Source organism: Bufo gargarizans, chromosome 5 (assembly GCF_014858855.1).
Source record: "Bufo gargarizans isolate SCDJY-AF-19 chromosome 5, ASM1485885v1, whole genome shotgun sequence".
NCBI classification, from domain to species: Eukaryota; Metazoa; Chordata; class Amphibia; order Anura; family Bufonidae; genus Bufo; species Bufo gargarizans.
Genome location: NC_058084.1, coordinates 483,414,326 through 483,437,437, shown reverse-complemented (window position 1 = coordinate 483,437,437; position 23,112 = coordinate 483,414,326). Strand labels below are relative to the sequence as shown.

Below are 23,112 nucleotides of genomic sequence, written 5' to 3'. Positions count from 1 at the left end.
GATGCTGGGGTCAGTGAGGGTCAGATGCTGGGAGCTGTGGGGTCAGATGCCGGGGTCAGTAAGGGTCAGATGCTAGGAGCTCCGGTGTCAGTAGAGTCAGATGCTGGGAGCTCCGGTGTCAGTAGGGTCAGATGCTGGGAGCTGTGGGGTCAGTAGGGTCAGATGCTGGGGTCAGTGAGGGTCAGATGCTGGGGTCAGTGAGGGTCAGATGCTGGGGTCAGTGAGGGTCAGATGCTGGGGTCAGTGAGGGTCAGATGCTGGGAGCTGTGGGGTCAGTAGGGTCAGATACTGGGGTCGGATGCTGGGAGCTGTGGGGTCAGTGAGGCTCAGATGCTGAGGTCAGTGAGGGTCAGATGCTGGGGTCAGTGAGGGTCAGATGCTGGGAGCTGTGGGGTCAGTAGGGTCAGATACTGGGGTCGGATGCTGGGAGCTGTGGGGTCAGTGAGGGTCAGATGCTGGGGTCAGTGAGGGTCAGATGCTGGGAGCTGTGGGGTCAGATGCCGGGGTCAGTAAGGGTCAGATGCTGGGAGCTGTGGGGTCAGTAGGGTCAGATGCTGGGGTCAGTGAGGCTCAGATGCTGGGGTCAGATACTGGGGTCGGAAGCTGGGAGCTTTGGGGTCAGTGAGGGTCAGATGCTGGGGTCAGTGAGGGTCAGATGCTGGGGTCAGTGAGGGTCAGATGCTGGGAGCTGTGGGGTCAGATGCTGGGAGCTGTGGGGTCAGATGCTGGGAGCTGTGGGGTCAGATGCTGGGAGCTGTGGGGGTCAATAGGGTCAGATGCTGGGAGCTTTGGGGTCAGATGCTGGGAGCTGTGAGGTCAGATTCTGGGAGCTGTGAGGTCAGTAGGGTCAGATGCTGGGAGCTGTGGGGTCAGATGCTGGGAGCTGTGGGGTCAGATGCTGGGAGCTGTGGGGTCAGTAGGGTCAGATGCTGGGGTCAGTGAGGCTCAGATGCTGTGGTCAGTAGGGTCAGATACTGGGGTCGGAAGCTGGGAGCTGTGGGGTCAGTGAGGGTCAGATGCTGGGGTCAGTGAGGGTCAGATGCTGGAGTCAGTGAGGGTCAGATGCTGAGAGCTGTGGGGTCAGATGCTGGGAGCTGTGGGGTCAGTAGGGTCAGATGCTGGGAGCTGTGGGGTCAGTGAGGGTCAGATGCTGGGGTCAGTGAGGGTCAGATGCTGGGGTCAGTGAGGGTCAGATGCTGGGGTCAGTGAGGGTCAGATGCTGGGAGCTGTGGGGTCAGTAGGGTCAGATACTGGGGTCGGATGCTGGGAGCTGTGGGGTCAGTGAGGGTCAGATGCTGAGGTCAGTGAGGGTCAGATGCTGGGAGCTGTGGGGTCAGTAGGGTCAGATGCTGGGGTCAGTAAGGGTCAGATGCTGGGAGCTCCAGTGTCAGTAGGGTCAGATGCTGGGAGCTGTGGGGTCAGTAGGGTCAGATGCTGGGGTCAGTGAGGCTCAGATGCTGGGGTCAGTAGGGTCAGATACTGGGGTCGGAAGCTGGGAGCTGTGGGGTCAGTGAGGGTCAGATGCTGGGGTCAGTGAGGGTCAGATGCTGGGGTCAGTGAGGGTCAGATGCTGGGGTCAGTAAGGGTCAGATGCTGGGAGCTGTGGGGTCAGTGAGGGTCAGATGCTGGGGTCAGTGAGGGTCAGATGCTGGGGTCAGTAAGGGTCAGATGCTGGGGTCAGTGAGGGTCAGATGCTGGGAGCTGTGGGGTCAGATGCTGGGAGCTGTGGGGTCAGATGCTGGGAGCTGTGGGGTCAGTAGGGTCAGATGCTGGGAGCTGTGGGGTCAGATGCTGGGAGCTGTGGGGTCAGATGCTGGGAGCTGTGGGGTCAGTAGGGTCAGATGCTGGGGTCAGTGAGGCTCAGATGCTGTGGTCAGTAGGGTCAGATACTGGGGTCGGAAGCTGGGAGCTGTGGGGTCAGTGAGGGTCAGATGCTGGGGTCAGTGAGGGTCAGATGCCGGGGTCAGTGAGGGTCAGATGCTGAGAGCTGTGGGGTCAGTGAGGCTCAGATGCTGTGGTCAGTAGGGTCAGATACTGGGGTCGGAAGCTGGGAGCTGTGGGGTCAGTGAGGGTCAGATGCTGGGGTCAGTGAGGGTCAGATGCCGGGGTCAGTGAGGGTCAGATGCTGAGAGCTGTGGGGTCAGATGCTGGGAGCTGTGGGGTCAGTAGGGTCAGATACTGGGGTCGGATGCTGGGAGCTGTGGGGTCAGTGAGGGTCAGATGCTGGGGTCAGTGAGGGTCAGATGCTGGGAGCTGTGGGGTCAGATGCCGGGGTCAGTTAGGGTCAGATGCTGGGAGCTCCGGTGTCAGTAGGGTCAGATGCTGGGAGCTGTGGGGTCAGTAGGGTCAGATGCTGGGAGCTGTGGGGTCAGATGCTGGGAGCTGTGGGGTCAGATGCTGGGAGCTGTGGGGTCAGTAGGTTCAGATGCTGGGAGCTGTGGGGTCAGTGAGGGTCAGATGCTGGGGTCAGTGAGGGTCAGATGCTGGGGTCAGTGAGGGTCAGATGCCGGGGTCAGTGAGGGTCAGATGCTGGGAGCTGTGGGGTCAGTAGGGTCAGATACTGGGGTCGGATGCTGGGAGCTGTGGGGTCAGTGAGGGTCAGATGCTGGGGTCAGTGAGGGTCAGATGCTGGGAGCTGTGGGGTCAGATGCCGGGGTCAGTAAGGGTCCGATGCTGGGAGCTCCGGTGTCAGTAGGGTCAGATGCTGGGAGCTGTGGGGTCAGTAGGGTCAGATGCTGGGAGCTGTGGGGTCAGATGCTGGGAGCTGTGGGGTCAGATGCTGGGAGCTGTGGGGTCAGTAGGTTCAGATGCTGGGAGCTGTGGGGTCAATGAGGGTCAGATGCTGGGGTCAGTGAGGGTCAGATGCTGGGGTCAGTGAGGGTCAGATGCTGGGGTCAGTGAGGGTCAGATGCTGGGGTCAGTGAGGGTCAGATGCTGGGGTCAGTGAGGGTCAGATGCTGGGAGCTGTGGGGTCAGATGCTGGGAGCTGTGGGGTCAGTAGGGTCAGATGCTGGGAGCTGTGGGGTCAGATGCTGGGAGCTGTGGGGTCAGTAGGGTCAGATGCTGGGAGCTGTGGGGTCAGATGCTGGGAGCTGTGGGGTCAGTAGGGTCAGATGCTGGGAGCTGTGGGGTCAAACTATACGATTTGGATAACAGCCCCTGGGTAAATGGAAAGCATGCCCCTGTATCTTCCCAGAAATTACATGTACAAAGGGGGGCTAGTAATCCTTAACCCCCAAAATTATGGACCTCAGAAATAGACATCGGAGTGGGTCTAGGGGGTCCTCACTGGACGGGGCATTGCTGGAGGTCCCCGTGAGGTGCATGATCCACCCAGCACCAGCTGACCATCTGCAACAGGCGATATGATCATGTAGAGCAGATCTCAGTGTGTTGGGGCAGCCTCCAGGGAGGCAACGGCCTCAGATATGGCGCTGATCCTCATAACTACAGTTATCAATGTTCGTCCCCTACGATACTATGGACCCTGCCAGGGGGTGACTCGGTTACGGCTCACAGGGTTTGGACTACAGGTTCTCTACCCTCCCTTTTGGGGCAGCTGACGGGTCCTGGTGGCAAAAAAATATGGGTGGACAGCACTCCTTGGTAATGATGTATCGGGTGCTCGTCTCCAGGAGGGGTGGTAAAAAGCCCCTAGTAGAACAACTTGTAGATATCCAGAAAAATAAAAAACGGAGACAGCACGTCCAAAAAGGTGCAAAAAAGTGGAATTTATTCCGGATGCTTGAAAAAGGCTAACACGCAGCCGAAACGTTGCATCCGGAATAAATTCCACTTTTTGCACCTTTTTGGACGTGCTGTCTCCGTTTTTTATTTTTCTGGATATCTACAAGGGGTCCTGGTGGCACTCACCTTCCTGGCGCATCTTCACGTTGTCTCCTGTCCTCAACTTGGCGCCATTTTTGTACCATTGAGTTTGGACGTCATCGTGAGAAATCTGACAGATGAATGAAGCTGCCTCCTTCTCCGTCACATCCACGTCCTCCAGCGGCCTAATGAAGCGGATGTCCCGAGCTGTGTGGTGGGTGAGAATGACGGACAGCAGACATGAGCCCACTAACAAACATCTCCACACGACTGGGCCAGAGAGGTTCTCCACACATCTCACGTCACCTCTGACCCCATCACACAGGTCAGACACAATCTCCATCCTCTGAGCCTTCGGGTTGTCATTGTCTGACACCTGTCTGACCAAGCCGACTATGGCCGCCGGTCACACAGTGACACCCCACCTTCCCTTGGTCAGTGAAGTCGTGGCTCATGTGGTCACTCATACCATCACTGGCGCACTCACCTTGCACGGTCAGACGGGCGGAGCTCTTGTCGTCGCCAGCGTCGCAGACGTACGCCCCTTTGTCGTCAGGTTCACACTTGTGGATGGTGAGGTTACGCTTGTTACCTTGGGAGATGATTGTGATCTTTTTGCTCGGCCTGAGCTCCGATCCATCCTGAAATGACAGAAGATGTTCGGTGCGGTCACGTGTGGTTGTCAGCCACTGACAGTCCAGGGTCCTCATTACTGGCCAAGTGCTGGACATCAGCCTTGTGTTCTGTACCATGTGAGGAGGCGGCACTGGGATCAAATCCAAGCCAGCAACACCAGCATGGTGGTCTCAATGGTTTGAGAAAGGTCAATGGAATAATCACCAGCGAATCAGGAGTTAATTTACCTTCAGCCATTTCACCTCGGCATTTGCCCTCAAAACCTGACATTCAAAGGTAACCTTGTCCTTCTCCTCCACTGTCATGTCCTGGAGTGGATGAGTGATCGTCACTGGAGGCTCTGGAAATACAAGGATAATGTTCACATGACCTGAACAATCATGGCTGCCTTTCAGGAGCATGGGGGGGGGGGGGGTAATACTCATGTTCCAGGTAAGTTATATAGGACTCAGTGTGTATTACTGCAGAACTGCTGCCCGCCGGGAGGCTCTGATGCTGCCAGTTCTATTTTATGAGCACCATGCTTTGTTGGAGGTCTGTCACTGTTATTTGTGGGTTGCAGGCCACCAGTACATACTGCATGTGTTCTATGACACTGTTGTTTGTGGGTATGTGGCACTATTATTTGGAGGCTGTATATCACTATTATTTGGAGGCTGTATGACACTATTATTTGGAGGCTGTATATCACTATTATTTGGAGGCTGTATGACACTTATTTGAAGGCTTTATAACACTATTGTTTGAAGGCTGTATGGCACTATTATTTGGAGGCTGTGTGACACTATTATTTGGAGGCTCTATATCACTATTATTTGGAGGCTGTATGGCACTATTATTTGGAGGCTGTGTGACACTATTATTTGGAGGCTGTATATCACTATTATTTGGAGGCTCTATGACACTATTATTTGGAGGCTGTATGGCACTATTATTTGGAGGTTGTGCGACACTATTATTTGAAGGCTGTATGACACTATTATTTGGAGGCTGTATATCACTATTATTTGGAGGCTCTATGACACTATTATTTGGAGGCTCTATGACACTATTATTTGGAGGCTGTATATCACTATTATTTGGAGGCTGTATGGAACTATTATTTGGAGGCTGTATATCACTATTATTTGAAGGTTCTATGACACTGTTATATGGAGGCTGTATGCCACTATTATGTTGAGGCTCTATGGCACTATAATTGGGAGACTTCTTGACAGTTATTTGGAGGTTCTATGGCACTATTATTTGTGAGTTGTATAGCACTATTTATGATGCTATATTTTGAAGGCTGTATGGGTCTATTATTAGGAGGCTGTATTGCGCTATTATTTGGGTGCTCTGTAACACTATTGTTTGGCATATATACAGTACAGACCAAAAGTTTGGACACAGCTTCTCATTCAAAGAGTTTTCTTTATTTTCATGACTATGACAATTGTAGATTCGCACTGAAGTCACCAAAACTATGAATTATCACATGTGGAATTATATACATAACAAAAAGTGTGAAACAACAGAAAATATGTCATATTCTAGGTTCTTCAAAGTAGCCACCTTTTGCTTTGATTACTGCTTTGCACACTCTTGGCATTCTCTTGATGAGCTCCAAGAGGTAGTCACCTGAAATGGTCCTCACTTCACAGGTGTGCCCTGTCAGGTGTAATAAGTGGGATTTCTTGCCTTATAAATGGGGTTGGGACCATCAGTGGCGTTGTGGAGAAGTCAGGTGGATACACAGCTGATAGTCCTACTGAATAGACTGTTAGAATTTGTATTATGGCAAGAAAAAAGCAGCTAAGTAAAGAAAAACGAGTGGTCATCATTACTTTAAGAAATGAAGGTCAGTCAGTCCGAAAAATTGGGAAAACTTTGAAAGTGTCCCCAAGTGCAGTCACAAAAACCATCAAGCGCTACAAAGAAACTGGCTCACATGCGGACCGCCCCAGGAAAGGAAGACCAAGAGTCGCCTCTGCTGCGGAGGATAAGTTCATCCGAGTCACCAGCCTCAGAAATCGCAGGTTAACAGCAGCTCAGATTAGAGACCAGGTCAATGCCACCCAGAGTTCTAGCAGCAGACACATCTCTAGAACAACTGTTAAGAGGAGACTGTGTGAATCAGGCCTTCATGGTAGAAGATCTGCTAGGAAACCACTGCTAAGGACAGGCAACAAGCAGAAGAGACTTGTTTGGGCTAAAGAACACAAGGAATGGACATTAGACCAGTGGAAATCTGTGCTTTGGCCTGAGGAGTCCAAATTTGAGATATTTGGTCCCAACCACCGTGTCTTTGTGCGACACAGAAAAGGTGAACGGATGGACTCTACATGCCTGGTTCCCACTGTGAAGCATGGAGGAGGAGGTGTGATGGTGTGTGGGGGTGCTTTGCTGGTGACACTGTTGGGGATTTATTCAAAATTGAAGGCATGCTGAACCAGCATGGCTACCACAGCATCATGCAGCGGCATGCTATTCCATCCGGTTTGCGTTTAGTTGGACCATCATTTATTTTTCAACAGGACAATGACCCCAAACACACCTCCAGGCTGTGTAAGGGCTATTTGACCATGAAGGAGAGTGATGGGGTGCTGCGCCAGATGACCTGGCCTCCACAGTCACCAGACCTGAACCCAATCGAGATGGTTTGGGGTGAGCTGGACCGCAGAGTGAAGGCAAAAGGGCCAACAAGTGCTAAGCATCTCTGGGAACTCCTTCAAGACGGTTGGAAGACCATTTCAGGTGACTACCTCTTGAAGCTCATCAAGAGAATGCCAAGAGTGTGCAAAGCAGTAATCAAAGCAAAAGGTGGCTACTTTGAAGAACCTAGAATATGACATATTTTCAGTTGTTTCACACTTTTTTGTTATGTATATAATTCCACATGTGATAATTCATAGTTTTGATGCCTTCAGTGTGAATCTACAATTTTCATAGTCATGAAAATAAAGAAAACTCTTTGAATGAGAAGGTGTGTCCAAACTTTTGGTCTGTACTGTATGGCATTGTTATTTGGCTGTTGTATGGCACTATTATTTAGAGGCTGTATGCCAGTATTATTTGGAGGCTCTATGCTCAAGCCTGCATAAGAACTGGCCACAGTAGTTGGTGTTGGGAGCACTTTCTTCAACTGTGGCCTAGACAAGGACTTCTGGTTATCTCTAGATTTATGCCATGTTGATAGATGGAGCTTTAGGGGCAGGTATAGCTTTGTCAGTAGGTCCAATGTGTGAGCTGTCACCTGTCCAAGGTGACTAATACTCTGATGAGCATCCTATGTGGCAGGAGAAGTTAAGACAGCAGGCATCGAGGGCAGGAGCCTGGACCAACACCAGGCCTGTATGACTCTGGAGTGCTCCTCATGGTTTTACCTTTAACAATGAGTTTAGAGGAGCTGTGGATTCCTTCTGATTTGAAGGACACAACTCCAGCATCTTCCTGCTTCACAGAGGACAGAAGAAGTCCATGCTTTCTGCCATTCACTATAATCTTGATGGATTCTGAGGATTTAATCTTCAACCCATCCTTCATCCATGACCCTTCAACATCTTCATGGGAGAGCTCCAGCTCAAAGGTGGCCGAGTCCTTCTCACAAACCTCCACGTCCCGGAGACCTTTGACTAGCTTCACCTGCCGCACTGAGGAAAGAGTCAACACAGACATCTTTGGAGCTTTGTCCAGGATTGTGGGTACACTGCTTCTTAAGTTATCCCCAAATTCACCCCTCCCCCATTGTGTGTGTGTTTTAGAACCCCCTCCCCCAGCATCCATCATGACAACTGTGACACAACAATCTCTTGGTAACCGCCTATACAACACAATCTGTCCAGGGGACAATCTGCCCAGGGAATAGATGCAAGGAGGTAATGAAGGGGTTAAAAAAAATACAAATTTAAACTTTCTAAACTGAACACTTCAATATGAAATATAAGAAACAAGGTTTGGCATTTGTCATTCAGAAGAATATCATGTGATGTCCCGGCCAGACATTTCCATATGAAGACACCTACTCTCCACGTTGAGCTTGGCTTGTGTGGAGTCATCCAGCGTCTCACAGCCATACAGTCCACGGTCGGCATGTCTGACGTTCTTTAGGATGAGGATCTGCTTGCAGCCTTCAGATTTGATTTCAATGTTGTTAGCAGACTGAAGAACAACGCCGTTCTTCATCCATTTCACGTCTTTGGAGGGTTTGGAGAGCTCGACCTCCAGGCAGACAGTATGTCTTTCCTCTACCGTGATAGCTTCCAACTTCTTCTTAAACAACACTGGGGCCTCTATAAAAGAAAGTCACTTGTGAAGGATCAGACTGGTGAGATGTCACTTGTGAGGGGTCCAACTGGTGAAATGTCAATTGTGAAGGGTCGGCCTGGTGATGAGATTACACTTTTGCGGGGTCATATCTCACTTGTGAGTGTTTGGACTGGTGAAATGTCAATTATGAAAGGTTGGACTGGTGAATTGTACTTGTGAGGAGTCTGAGTCTGAGAGGTGTCGGGAGGAGCTCCCAGTTTCTATGACTAAGGAGCAGCTCTCAGAGGTTCTCCATGTACAGCTAGTAGACAGCTGAGAACCGTGATTGATATTACTATATCTGCTGGTATTATAGGTGACTACATGCACGATCTATGTATATGTTATCTGGCCAAGTCTCTCTTACCTCGGACCTTCAGGGTGGCTGTGGTTTTCACCCCTTCTGCATCTGCAGTAATTTCCCCAGCATCCTGCAGGGTCAGCTGGCTGATGCTCAAACTGTGGATGGCTCCTTTCTTACTGAACTTGTATTTATTGCTTCTTTCTATATTAGCACCATTTCTATACCAGGTCACTGCAGCATCATCCGGGGATATGGTGCATTTAAATGTGGCCTCTGCACCTTCCTCCACCACCACGTTACTCAGCTCTGCAGTGAATTTAACGACTCGTGGAGCTGTGGATACAGGAAGATGAATCACTGGGTGTTTACTGTTGTGCATTTTCATAGGTAAATGCATTGATATCCAATTCATTCAAGATGAATGTGCATTGCCTTTAAGAGCCATGCTCGACTATAGTTACAATTTTGTATGTCTTGAGTAGTCCACAGTAAGGTCATACAAAGGTTTCTACTCCTCAGTGTTATTCTTCTCATGAATGTACCGGTCTGAGAAGAATCCCCCTTATCTACTGATAAATTTATGACGGGAGGTAAAGATAAGCTCTATGCAGCTGGTGATAATTACCTATACAATTAGGCATTTATTAATGAAGCAAAATATATAATATGTATGTATTCATTTAATGAGTCTTAGTCCTTAGCATAAGACAATCAGTAGAACATATGATATATATTATATTATACTGTTATATGTTATGAAGACATGGATCCAGTATTTTATATCCTATGTCTTATTAGGAGAATCTTTGTCTCTAAAAGAGTGTCTGTGAAGATGTATGTTTTGTAACAATTATTCACATCTTTGGTATGAGAGGAGGTACTGATATCTTTGTGAGAAAACAAGGCCATTGAAGTTATTTATGATACATAAATAAACAGTGTGAGAAACATTCAGAGAGACGCCTAGAGGTCTGTCTCTAATTGCTACAAGTGTCAGAATTAATCCCTATAGCTTTGAATTAAAGCTTTTAAGGTCAAAATGTATAGAATACGTTTTATTCAGACTTACATAAGTTAACCTTTTGTACTATAATGCAAATAGTTTACACAGCACCACCACCTAGGTATGAGTAGGTGACATTGCAACAGTAGCAAAAGTGCATTCTGGGTAAGGTTATGATGTCATATTTCTTATCAATAGTCACGCCCATCCGACAATGATGGAAAGTTCCAAACTAGGAAGGTGTGTCTAACTGATAAGTTTGTGATCATAAACCACACACAGGGGGGAGAAACACACACACAAGAAAGGGAGGAGAAGGAGACAAGTTGAGCTCTCTAGAGGTCTCTATCAGGATGAAAGCCATGGTTAGATGCGCTATGATGGACCACCCAACTTTCCTAGGAGCAGAAGTGAGATTTCTACTAGGACTTGGTAAGAGACACAGAAAATGATATTTCATTTTATTAAGACTAATTTGATAGTGTGGGTGAAATTATACCATCTAGATTGGCGAATAAATACATTAATTAATTGATCATCTCCATATTGAGATGTAGTCTTAGGATATTGTGAGACTTCATTCTACCTGCAGAAGAATCAAGACTCATAATCTAGCAAAGCATTAAATAATTGCTTAGATATATATATATACACAGTTGCAAGAAAAAGTATGTGAACCCTTTGGAATGATATGGATTTCTGTACAAATTGGTCATAAAATGTGATCTGATCTTCATCTAAGTCACAACAATAGACAATCACAGTTGGCTTAACCTAATAACACACAAAAAGTTAAATGTTACCATGTTTTTATTGAACACACCGTGTAAACATTCACAGCGCAGGTGGAAAAAGTATGTGAACCCTTGGATTTAATAACTGGTTGAACCTCCTTTGGCAGCAATAACTTCCACCAAACGTGTCCTGTAGTTGCAGATCAGACCTGCACAACGGTCAGGAGTAATTCTTGGCCATTCCTCTTTACAGAACTGTTTCAGTTCAGCAATATTCTTGGGATGTCTGGTGTGAATCGCTTTCTTGAGGTCCTGCCACAGCATCTCCATCGGGTTGAGGTCAGGACTCTGACTGGGCCACTCCAGAAGGCGGATTTTCTTCTGTTTAAGCCATTCTGTTGTTGATTTACTTCTATGCTTTGGGTCGTTGTCCTGTTGCAGCACCCATCTTCTGTTGAGCTTCAGCTGGTGGACAGATGGCCTTAAGTTCTCCTGCAAAATGTCTTGATAAACTTGGGAATTCATTTTTCTTTCGATGATAGCAATCCGTCCAGGCCCTGACGCAGCAAACAGCCCCAAACCATGATGCCCCCACCACCATACTTCACAGTTGGGATGAGGTTTTGAGGTTGGTGTGCTGTGCCTCTTTTTCTCCACATAGTATTTTGCCAGTTCTGCTGTGGAACATCCAGGTGCTCTTGTGCAAACTGTAAACGTGCAGCAATGTTTTTTTTGGACAGCAGTGGCTTCCGCTGTGGTATCCTCCCATGAAATCCATTCTTGTTTAGTGTTTTACGTATTGTAGATTCGCTAACAGGGATGTTAGCATATGCCAGAGACTTCTGTAAGTCTTTAGCTGACACTCTAGGATTCTTCTTCTCCTCATTGAGCAGTCTGCGCTGTGCTCTTGCAGTCATCTTTACAGGACGGCCGCTCCTAGGGAGAGTAGCAGCAGTGCTGAACGTCCTCCATTTATAGACAATGTGTCTTACCGTGGACTGATGAACAGCAAGGCTTTTGGAGATACTTTTATAACCCTTTCCAGCTTTATGCAAGTCAACAATTCTTAATCGTAGGTCTTCTGAGAGCTCTTTTGTGCGAGGCATCATTCACATCAGGCAATGCTTCTTGTGAAAAGCAAACCCAGAACTGGTGTGTGTTCTATAGGGCAGGGCAGCCGTAACCAACACCTCCAATCTCATCTCATTGATTGGACTCCAGTTGGCTGACACCTCACTCCAATTATCTCTTAGAGATGTCATTAGTCTAGGGGTTCACATACTTTTTCCACCTGCGCTGTGAATGTTTACATGGTGTGTTCAATAAAAACATGGTAACATTTAACTCTTTGTGTGTTATTAGTTAAGCCGACTGTGATTGTCTATTGTTGTGACTTAGATGAAGATCAGATCACATTTTAAGACCAATTTGTGCAGAAATCCATCTCATTCCAAAGGGGTCACATACTTTTTCTTGCAACTGTATATATTGATAGAACATTCTTCGCCAAGCTAAGTGATGGATTCCCACAGGAAATACTTATTTCAAGTCCTTCCCATTTAAGATATGGTCTAGCAAGATCCTAGATCCTGTTATTTGTCTTAATGGTCTTACCAAAGTTATATGTGTGAAAATAGTCCAGGATGGGGCGGAAGGACACAGTTATCTCTTCTAAGGCCTCTTTCACACTTGCGCTGTCCGGATCCGGCGTGTACTCCACTTGCCGGAATTACACGCCGGATCCGGAAAAACGCAAGTGTGCTGAAAGCATTTGAAGACAGATCCGTCTTCATAATGCTTTCAGTGTTACTATGGCAGCCAGGACGCTATTAAAGTCCTGGTTGCCATAGTAGTAGTGGGGAGCGGGGGAGCGGCATACTTACAGTCCGCGCGGCTCCCGGGGCGCTCCAGAGTGACGTCAGAGCGCCCCATGCGCATGGATGACGTGCCATGTGATCACGTGATCCATGCGCCCTGACGTCACTCTGGAGCGCCCCGGGAGCCGCATGGACGGTAAGTATGCTGCTCCCCCGCTCCCCACTACACTTTACCATGGCTGCCAGGACTTTAGCGTCCCGGCAGCCATGGTAACCATTCAGAAATAGCTAAAGATCGGATCCGGCAATCCGTCGAAACGAAGTTTAGCTTAAGGCCGGATCCGGATCAATGCCTTTCAATGGGCATTAATTCCGGATCCGGCCTTGCGGCAAGTCTTCAGGATTTTTGGCCGGAGCAAAAAGCGCAGCATGCTGCGGTATTTTCTCAGGCCAAAAAACGTTCCGGTCCTGAACTGAAGACATCCTGATGCATCCTGAACGGATTTCACTCCATTCAGAATGCATGGGTATAATCCTGATCAGGATTCTTCCGGCATAGAGCCCCGACGACGGAACTCTATGCCGGAAGACAAGAACAACGCAGGTGTGAAAGAGCCCTTAGTTATATCCTTGGATGGATTTGCCCATGCCTAAGGTCATGTGATGTATAGTTGGTTAGAGGGGGCGGAATGTATTTAGCATTCCATATTGAAGTCTAGGCTTTGACATGCCCGTCCTGATATCATGAGGCTTTCTCTGAACAGCAGTGATATATGTAACTTATGTTCCTATTTTGATATCCTAACCTGATAATAGCTTGGTTATAATGTGACAAGTTATTTCCACTCACATGTATTGTTAAGCTTGTAATGCTTTATATTAACCCTATATATATTCATTTGCATGTATCATTGTGTTTATCTACTTATATATGTTTATAACCTTGTAACCAATAAATCTGCATATTTTTTTATAAACCTGTGTATTATTGTATAATGCAGAACTACATGTTTTATCATTAACGTCATCTCACGTCAAAAAGAACTTATTTATCTGAGGAAATAGTCGGCCTCAGATGTGAATTGTATCAATTAGGTTGTCTACAATTCACCAGGTCATGATTTTAAGAATTTATTATTTTTTTATGGTTAATTATTTTATGACCATAATTAATAATTCTTAATTGAATTCTTACCACCCGACATTACTGAACAATGATTCGATGGACGCTTCACTTCTGCCAGGATACTTGTGTCATGTCTAAGGCCATCAACAACCACCATGAATACTGCATACTGACAAATGATGGATATGAGTCATCTATAGTCATTACCTTTGGTTGTCAGCTGTGCAATGGTTGTCTCATCCCGTGATTCACAAGAATACTCCCCTGCATCCTCTGCCTTCAGCTGAGAGATTGTCAGGCTACGTTTGCCTCCATCTGAGCGGATCTGGATTCTCTTGCTTGGTTTGATTTCCTCTCCATTTCTTTTCCAGGTCACATCGCCTTTGGTCTGGCTCAGCTCACAAGTTAGTGTGATGGATGAGCCGATCTCTCCTGTCATGGCCTCCAACTTCTTCGCAAACTTCACAGGGATTTCTGTTTGGAAGGAAAAACCAGAGAGAAATTTAGACATGATACAGGTGGCAACCAAACTCCACCAGAGAATGATGTCTGACCTTTGACTTGTACCCGGAACTCCTGCTTATCACTACCAATGCTGCAGGTGTACACAGCACTGTCTTTGCTTTCTGCTGTTTTCACAATAAGGGTCCTGGACGCACCATCTGCAGATATCTGGTACTTTTTGGAAGCACTCAGCTCAGTTCCATCTTTAAGCCATTTGACCTGAGCATTTTGGGGTTGGACAGAGGTCAGCAGGGTGATGTCCTCGTGCTCTTGTACAAATACTGCTTCTTTCTGTTCAGACGTCTTCAGAAACTTGGCTTCTGGTTCTAAAGTATAAAATTAGAGTGCTAACGCTAATGAACTATGTCTACAGCAAGAATTACTAGAATGAGACTGCTGACACTTTATAGAACAGGCCCTACTTCTCCATATGATCTTCATAAACATGGAGCTGTGATAATGGCCTCCACTAGATTCTGGACCCCAGCCGAGGGATTAATGTCAATAAAGGAACATATATGAGGTCTATGGGGTTGGGTGAAAAGGTCAGATAATGAGGTTGGTCTTCCAGATCATCCCTGGGTGTGATGTTTAGCTCTGCTACTGGACATCTGAAGATCCACGGTGGTCACTGACCCTAACCACATTATAACCGATTCTTGGAAGAATACTAATGAATGAGTTTCATATGGAGGTGACAATTTCCTCAGTCACATATCATCCCCATGCTGTCTGTGTATATTATGAATAAATGCAGCATCTTGACTCATCTCAGGGGTTTATGGATCAGTACACTCACCTGTGACATTGATCTTAAAGTTGATCTTCTGCCCGGCCACCTCACAGCTGTACTCTCCAGTATATTTCTTCTCCACCTGCTCCACCACCAGACGCCGGTATTTGCCCTCGGTCTCTATCCTCAGTTTCTTGCTGGAGGTGATCAGCTTCCCGTCCTTGTACCATTTTACCTCTGTCTTCACATCAGAGACCTCACAGCTCAGGGTGGCGCTCTCCGTCAGTTTGGCCACCACCTCCTTCTGGATCTTGTCCGTGTGAATGAAGGCCAGTTCCGGCTCTGAAATAAAACACATTCTCCACTTATCATTGTGTATTTTGGTTTTCAACATTCCTTTTTATAATTTTAATCATGTTTTATAATCAGGGTTCTGATTAGGATGGAGATAGGTAGATAGGGTATAATCTCCTCCTTCTATGTGTCTCTTGAGTAGAATTTCTCTCCTTCTCTGATGTTCCTCCTTGATAGTTATGCACTCCTACTTTGATGGTCCTCTTGAGCAGTACTATTCTTCACTGATGTTCCTCTTTGGAAGTATTCTGTTTTCCTCCTCTGATGTTCCTCTTGGTAGTATTTCTCTCCTCTGCTGATGTTCTTGTTGAGTTGTAGTGATCTCCTTCTCCGATCTTCTAATTGGGTAATAATGCTCTTCTATGATGTTGTTCTTGGGTAGTAGTAATCTCCTCTTTAAATGTTTCTCTTGGTTAGAACTGCTTTCTTCTGAAGATGTTCCTGTTGGGTAGTAGTGATCCTCTCCTCTATGGTTCTTCTTGGGTAGTAGTGACCCCTTCTCTGTGGTTCCTCTTGGGTAGTAGTGCTCTACTCCTCTGATGTCCTCTTGGGTAGGAATGCTCTCCTCTTCTGATGTTGGGTAGTAGGTTCACTCGTTCTCTGATGTTCCTCTTAGGTAGTAGTGCTCTTTTCCTTCAATGACCTCTTTGGTAGTTATGCTTTTCTACTCCTCTAATGTACCTATGGGGTAGTAGTGCTATTCTACTTAAAGGTTCCTGTTGGGTAGTAATGGTCTCCTCATCTGATATTCCTCTTGGGTAGTAATGCTCTCTTTCTCTGATGTTCCTCTTGGGTAATAATTCTCTCCTTCTCCAAGGTTCATCTTAGATAATATGATCTCCACCTCTGATGTTCCTCTTGGGTAGTAGTGCTCTCCGTATTCAATGTTCGTCTTGGTTAGTATGATCTCCTCCTCTGAAGTAGTTTGACTTCTTTGGTAGTTTGATATCTTCCGATGTTCCACTTGAGCGGTATTATCTCCTTATCTGATATTCTGCATTTCTATTTTGATGCTTCTCTTGGGGACTAATGCTGAGCTCGTCTGATGTTTCCCATTGGGTATTAGTGATCTCCTCCTGAGATGTTTCTCTTGAATAATATGATCTGTATCCTTAATATTCTTCCTGGGTAGTAACGCTCTCCCCTGATGTTCCTCTTGGGTAGTAATGCTGTTTTTCTCAGATGTTTCTATTGGGTAGTAACCCTCTTCTCTTGCAATGTTCCTACTGGGTAGTATGATCTCTTCTGATGTTCTTCTTGGGTAGCAGTGTTCTCCTTGGAAATTAATATCTCTTCCTTTGATGTTCTTCTTCAGCAGCAATGCTTTACTCCTGTGATATTCTTCTCGGATAATACTGCACTCTTTCATTGATGTTTCTCTTGTATAATAGTGTTTGTATACTCAAAACACTGCCATCGTTATGAAAGCTTCAGCACTTAGCTCAGATGAGGCTACTTGTCTGTAGAGGATTTACTAGAAGGAATGGTCACTTCCTGATATATTTGTCACTGGCCCCATGAAGTAGTTTGAGTACCAGCTTGTCCTTGAAGATACATTGGTGCTGAAAAGCTTCAGTCCAAGTGGAGATTATTATTATTTATTATTAAAGCGCCATTCATTCCATAGCGCTGTACATATGATAAGCGGTGCACATACATAATACAGACAATTGCACTAATCATAAACAAGATGAGTTACAGACTGGTACAGGAGGAGAGAGGGCCCTGCCCGCGAGGCTTACAATCTACATGGTATGGGAGAAGGACACAGTAGGTGCGGGTTGAGTTGGTCATGGCGGTATAGAGGCAGCAGGGTCACGGGTTGTAGGCTTGTCTGAAGAGGTGGGTTTTCAGGTTTCTTTTGAAGGATTCCCCTGTAGGTGAGAGTCTGATATGTTGGGGTAGCGAGTTCCAGAGTATGGGGGATGCACAGGAGAAATCCTGGAGTCGATTGTGGGAAGAGGCAATAAGAGGAGAGGAGAGAAGGAGGTCTTGTGAGGATCGGAGAGTGCGTGTGGGGATGTATCGGGAAAGTAGCTCAGAGATGTAGGGAGGGGACAGGTTATGGACGGCCTTGTATGTATTTGTCAGTACTTTGAAGTGAATTCGTTGGGCAATGGGGAGCCAGTGAAGGGATTGGCAGAGGGGAGAGGCAGAGGAGTAATAAGGTGAGAGGTGGATTAGTCGGGCAGCGGAGTTGAGGATAGATTGGAGGGGTGCGAGAGTGCTAGATGGGAGGCCACAGAGGAGGATGTTGCAGTAGTCTAGGCGGGAGATGATGAGGGCATGCACGAGCATTTTCGCAGATTTAAAGTTAAGGAAAGCGCGGATGCGGGAGATATTTTTGAGTTGGAGGCGGCAGGTGGAGATGATGGTTCTCATTAGTTTATGTCGCACCTATAGCCTCAGATATCACCATGCAACTCTTTCTAGAATGATAAGATGTAATGCCATTTCCTACGATCTGGTGCAGTGTCATGTGAAAACATTGCAGTGATTCACCATAAAGCGAGGTTTAGATTCAGTGGTGTGTAATTGTAGGGAGAGTGTGACGCAATTACTGCTACTAAAGACACAGCAAGTAGTTAAATGTAAAGAGAAAAAAAAAAGTATTAGGATGAACGGCCATGAAAGAAAACAGATGAAGATGACTCAAAGAGTAAATAATACCTATACTCTGTCTACGTGATCATAACCAAAACATTGTAAGATAATATCCAGGTGATAAAATTGAGAAAATGTAAATTGAGTCAATGTTCACCTTTGACGTTGACCTTGAAGCTGATCTTCTGCCCGGCCACCTCACAGCTGTACTCTCCGGCATCGTTCTTCTCCACCTGCTCCACCACCAGACGCCGGTATTTGCCCTCGGTCTCTATCCTGAGTTTCTTATTGGAGGTGATCAGCTTCCCGTCCTTGTACCATTTCACCTCTGTCTTCACATCAGAGACCTCACAGCTCAGGACGGCGTTCTCCTTCAGTTTGGCCACCACTTCCTTCTGGATCTTGTCCTGGTTGACAAAGGTCGACTCCGGTTCTAGGGTAAGAAGAGGTGGTTATATTTTTTACAATATTTTTACAGTAATTGTCCAGCTTTCTGTAGATTAGATGGTACCAACAGTTTGTAATATACCTTTCATTCTGAAGTTGCTTGGAACAGCCTCAAGAAACCCGTACACATGACGCACATCTTCCGAAAATCTTTTGTTCGCTGATGTCACATCCTTTACCAGGTTTCTGGCCTGGGCTATGGAGAGGATGTCAATTCCACTGTGGATAGGACTAGAACTATGCCTCTCCTGGTGGATGCAAACATGAGGTGAGTTTGTGCATGTGTCAGGGAGAGGTATAGTTCTGGTCCGGTCGGCAGAGGAAGGGAACTCCTGTCCATAGCCCACGCTGAAACCTGGTAAAGGACATCAGCGGAAAATGGATTTTCAGAAGAGGAGTGTCATGTATCCAGGTTCAAAATAAGAGGAATAAGGACCCTGTTTGCAAGAGCTTACTGTCTATGAGGAGATAGAGGTGACACAGAAGGTAACAAGTGCTTGATTTGTACAATGGTTCGACCATCTTAATCTTGACACAATAGGGAAGTAGATATAAGACTACATGAGCCGCCACCAACTGATATCTGCATGAGGTGTGGTGGAGAGTGTTTGACAATGGATCAGGGTCAGAAGAAAGATGATAAAGGAGAGGGGGTGAATGGAGAGTTAGATTGGGGATGTGACAGGCAACCTTAAAAGGATGTGGTTTTAGGGAGTGCCTGTATCTGTGAATGTTGGGAATCAACCTAATTGCTAGAGGCAGAGCGTTCTAGAGAACGGGAGATGTAATGGGTACAGCACTGTGGAGAGTACAGGTAGGATGGTAGACAGAGATGAGGAGATGTAGGGGGTGCAGCACTGTGGAGAGTACAGGTAGGATGGTAGACAGAGATGAGGAGATATAGGGGGTGCAGCAACACTGTGGAGAGCACGGGTAGAATGGTAGACAAAGATGAGGAGGAGATGTAGAGGGTGCAGCACTGTGGAGAGTACAGGTAGGATGGTAGGCAGAGATGAGGAGGAGATGTAGGGGTGCAGCACTGTGGAGAGCACAGGTAGGATGGTAGACAGAGATGAGGAGGAGATGTAGGAGGTGCAGCACTGTGGAGAGCATGTGTAGGATGGTAGACAGAGATAAGGGGGAGATGTAGAGGGTGCAGCACTGTGGAGAGCACAGGTAGGATGGTAGACAGAGATGAGGAGGAGATGTAGGAGGTGCAGCACTGTGGAGAGCACAGGTAGGATGGTAGACAGAGATGAGGAGGAGATGTAGGGGGTGCAGCACTGTGGAGAGCAGGAGTAGGATGGTAGACAGAGATAAGGGGGAGATGTAGAGGGTGCAGCACTGTGGAGAGTACAGGTAGGATGGTAGGCAGAGATGAGGAGGAGATGTAGGGGGTGCAGCACTGTGGAGAGCACAGGTAGGATGGTAGACAGAGATAAGGGGGAGATGTAGAGGGTGCAGCACTGTGGAGAGTACGGGTAGGGTGGTAGACAGAGATGAGGAGGAGATGTAGGGGGTGCAGCACTGTGGAGAGCAGGGGTAGGATGGTAGACAGAGATGAGGAGGAGATGTAGGGGGTGCAGCACTGTGGAGAGTACAGGTAGGATGGTAGACAGAGATGAGGAGGAGATGTAGGGGGCGCAGCACTATGGAGAGCACGGGTAGGATGGTAGACGGAGATGAGGAAGAGATGTAGGAGGTGCAGCACTGTGGAGAGCACAGGTAGGATGGTAGACAGAGATGAGGAGGAGATGTAGGGGGCGCAGCACTATGGAGAGCACGGGTAGGATGGTAGACAGAGATGAGGAGGAGATGTAGGGTGTGCAGCACTGTGGAGAGCAGGTAGGATGGTAGACAGAGGTGAGGAGGAGATGTAGGGGGTGCAGCACTGTGGAGAGCATGAGTAGGATGGTAGACAGAAATGAGGAGGAGATTTAGGGGTGCAGCACTGTGGAGAGTACAGGTAGGATGGTAGACAGAGATGAGGAGATGTAGGGGGTGCAGCACTGTGGAGAGCAGGGGTAGGATGGTAGACAGAGATGAGGAGGAGATGTAGGGGGTGCAGCACTGTGGAGAGTACAGGTAGGATGGTAGACAGAGATGAGGAGGAGATGTAGGGGGCGCAGCACTATGGAGAGCACGGGTAGGATGGTAGACGGAGATGAGGAAGAGATGTAGGAGGTGCAGCACTGTGGAGAGCACAGGTAGGATGGTAGACAGAGATGAGGAGGAGATGTAGGGGGCGCAGCACTATGGAGAGCACAGGTAGGATGGTAGACAGAGATGAGGAGATGTAGGGGGTGCAGCACTGTGGAGAGTACAGGTAGGATGGTAGACAGAGATGAGGAGGCGATGTAGGGGGTGGTGCAGCACTGTGGAGAGTACAGGTAGGATGGTAGACAGAGATGAGGAGGAGATGTAGGGGGTGCAGCACTATGGAGAGCACGGGTAGGGTGGTAGACAGAGATGAGGAGGAGATGTAGGGGGCGCAGCACTATGGAGAGCACGGGTAGGATGGTAGACGGAGATGAGGAAGAGATGTAGGAGGTGCAGCACTGTGGAGAGCACAGGTAGGATGGTAGACAGAGATGAGGAGGAGATGTAGGGGGCGCAGCACTATGGAGAGCACAGGTAGGATGGTAGACAGAGATGAGGAGATGTAGGGGGTGCAGCACTGTGGAGAGTACAGGTAGGATGGTAGACAGAGATGAGGAGGCGATGTAGGGGGTGGTGCAGCACTGTGGAGAGTACAGGTAGGATGGTAGACAGAGATGAGGAGGAGATGTAGGGGGTGCAGCACTATGGAGAGCACGGGTAGGGTGGTAGACAGAGATGAGGAGGAGATTTAGGGGGTGCAACACTGTGGAGAGCACAGGTTGGATGGTAGACAGAGATGAGGAGGCGATGTAGGGGGTGGTGCAGCACTGTGGAGAGTACAGGTAGGATGGTAGACAGAGATGAGGAGGAGATGTAGGGGGTGGTGCACTATGGAGAGCACGGGTAGGGTGGTAGACAGAGATGAGGAGGAGATTTAGGGGGTGCAACACTGTGAAGAGCACAGGTAGGATGGTAGACAGAGATAAGAGAGGAGATGTAGGATGTGCAACACTGTGGAGAGCACAGGTAGGATGGTAGACAGAGATGAGAGAGGAGATGTAGGAGGTGCAACACCGTGGAGAGCACAGGTAGGATGGTAGACAGAGATGAGGAGGAGATGTAGGAGGTGCAACACTGTGGAGAGCACAGGTAGGATGGTAGACAGAGATGAGGAGATGTAGGGGGTGCAGCACTGTGGAGAGTACAGGTAGGATGGTAGACAGAGATGAGGAGGAGATGTAGGAGGAGCAGCACTGTGGAGAGCACGGGTAGGATGGTAGACAGAGATGAGGAGGAGATGTAGGGGGTGCAGCACTGTGGAGAGCACAGGTAGGATGGTAGACAGAGATGAGGAGGAGATGTAGGGGGTGCAGCACTGTGGAGAGCACAGGTAGGATTGTAGACAGAGATGAGGAGGAGATTTAGGGGGTGCAGCACTGTGGAGAGTACAGGTAGGATGGTAGACAAAGGTGAGGAGGAGATGTAGGGGGTGCAGCACTATGGAGAGCACGCTTAGGATGGTAGACAGAGATGAGGGAGGAGATGTAGGGGGTGCAGCACTGTGGAGAGTACAGGTAGGATGGTAGACAGAGATGAGGAGGAGATGTAGGGGGTGCAGCACTATGGAGAGCATAGGTAGGATGGTAGACAGAGATGAGGAGGAGATGTAGGAGGAGCAGCACCGTGGAGAGTGCAGGTAGGATGGTAGACAGAGATGAGGAGGAGATGTAGGGGGTGCAGCACTGTGAAGAGTAGATATAGGATGGTAGAAAGTTGAGGAGGAGATGTAGGGGTGCAGCACTATGGAGAGCATAGGTAGGATGGTAGACACAGATGAGGAGGAGATGTAGGGGGTGCAGCACTGTGGAGAGTACAGGTAGGATGGTAGACAGAGATGAGGAGGAGATGTAGGGGGTGCAGCACTGTGGAGAGTACAGGTAGGATGGTAGACAGAGATGAGAAGGAGATGTAGGGGGTGCAGCACTGTGGAGAGTACGGGTAGGGTGGTAAACAGAGATGAGGGGGAGATGTAGAAGGTGCAGCACTGTGGAGAGCACGGGTAGGATGGTAGACAGAGATGAGGAGGAGATGTAGAGGGTGCAGCACTGTTGAGAGCACAGGTAGGATGGTAGACAGAGATGAGAAGGAGATTTAGGGGGTGCAGCACTGTGGAGAGTACAGGTAGGATGGTAGACAGAGATGAGGAGGAGATGTAGGGGGTGGTGCAGCACTGTGGAGAGTACAGGTAGGATGGTAGACAGAGATGAGGAGGAGATGTAGGGGGTGCAGCACTATGGAGAGCACGCTTAGGATGGTAGACAGAGATGAGGGAGGAGATGTAGGGGGGTGCAGCACTGTGGAGAGTACAGGTAGGATGGTAGACAGAGATGAGGAGGAGATGTAGGGGGTGCAGCACTATGGAGAGCATAGGTAGGATGGTAGACAGAGATGAGGAGGAGATGTAGGAGGAGCAGCACCGTGGAGAGTGCAGGTAGGATGGTAGACAGAGATGAGGAGGAGATGTAGGGGGTGCAGCACTGTGAAGAGTAGATATAGGATGGTAGAAAGTTGAGGAGGAGATGTAGGGGGTGCAGCACTGTGGAGAGTACAGGCAGGATGGTAGACAGAGATGAGG

At 48.0% G+C, this 23,112-nt stretch overlaps 1 protein-coding gene across 1 annotated transcript in view; it reads right to left on the bottom strand.

The window, feature by feature from the left end:
• Nucleotides 1-23,112, bottom strand: part of OBSCN (obscurin, cytoskeletal calmodulin and titin-interacting RhoGEF) — a 452,890-nt gene that overhangs the window by 331,506 nt on the left and 98,272 nt on the right. The window contains 10 exon segments of the mRNA XM_044292830.1: nt 3,874-4,035; nt 4,316-4,469; nt 4,692-4,804; nt 7,830-8,096; nt 8,469-8,735; nt 9,119-9,388; nt 13,943-14,209; nt 14,290-14,565; nt 15,039-15,314; nt 18,088-18,363. Of these exon segments, the coding sequence (XP_044148765.1) occupies nt 3,874-4,035; nt 4,316-4,469; nt 4,692-4,804; nt 7,830-8,096; nt 8,469-8,735; nt 9,119-9,388; nt 13,943-14,209; nt 14,290-14,565; nt 15,039-15,314; nt 18,088-18,363 (2,328 nt within the window).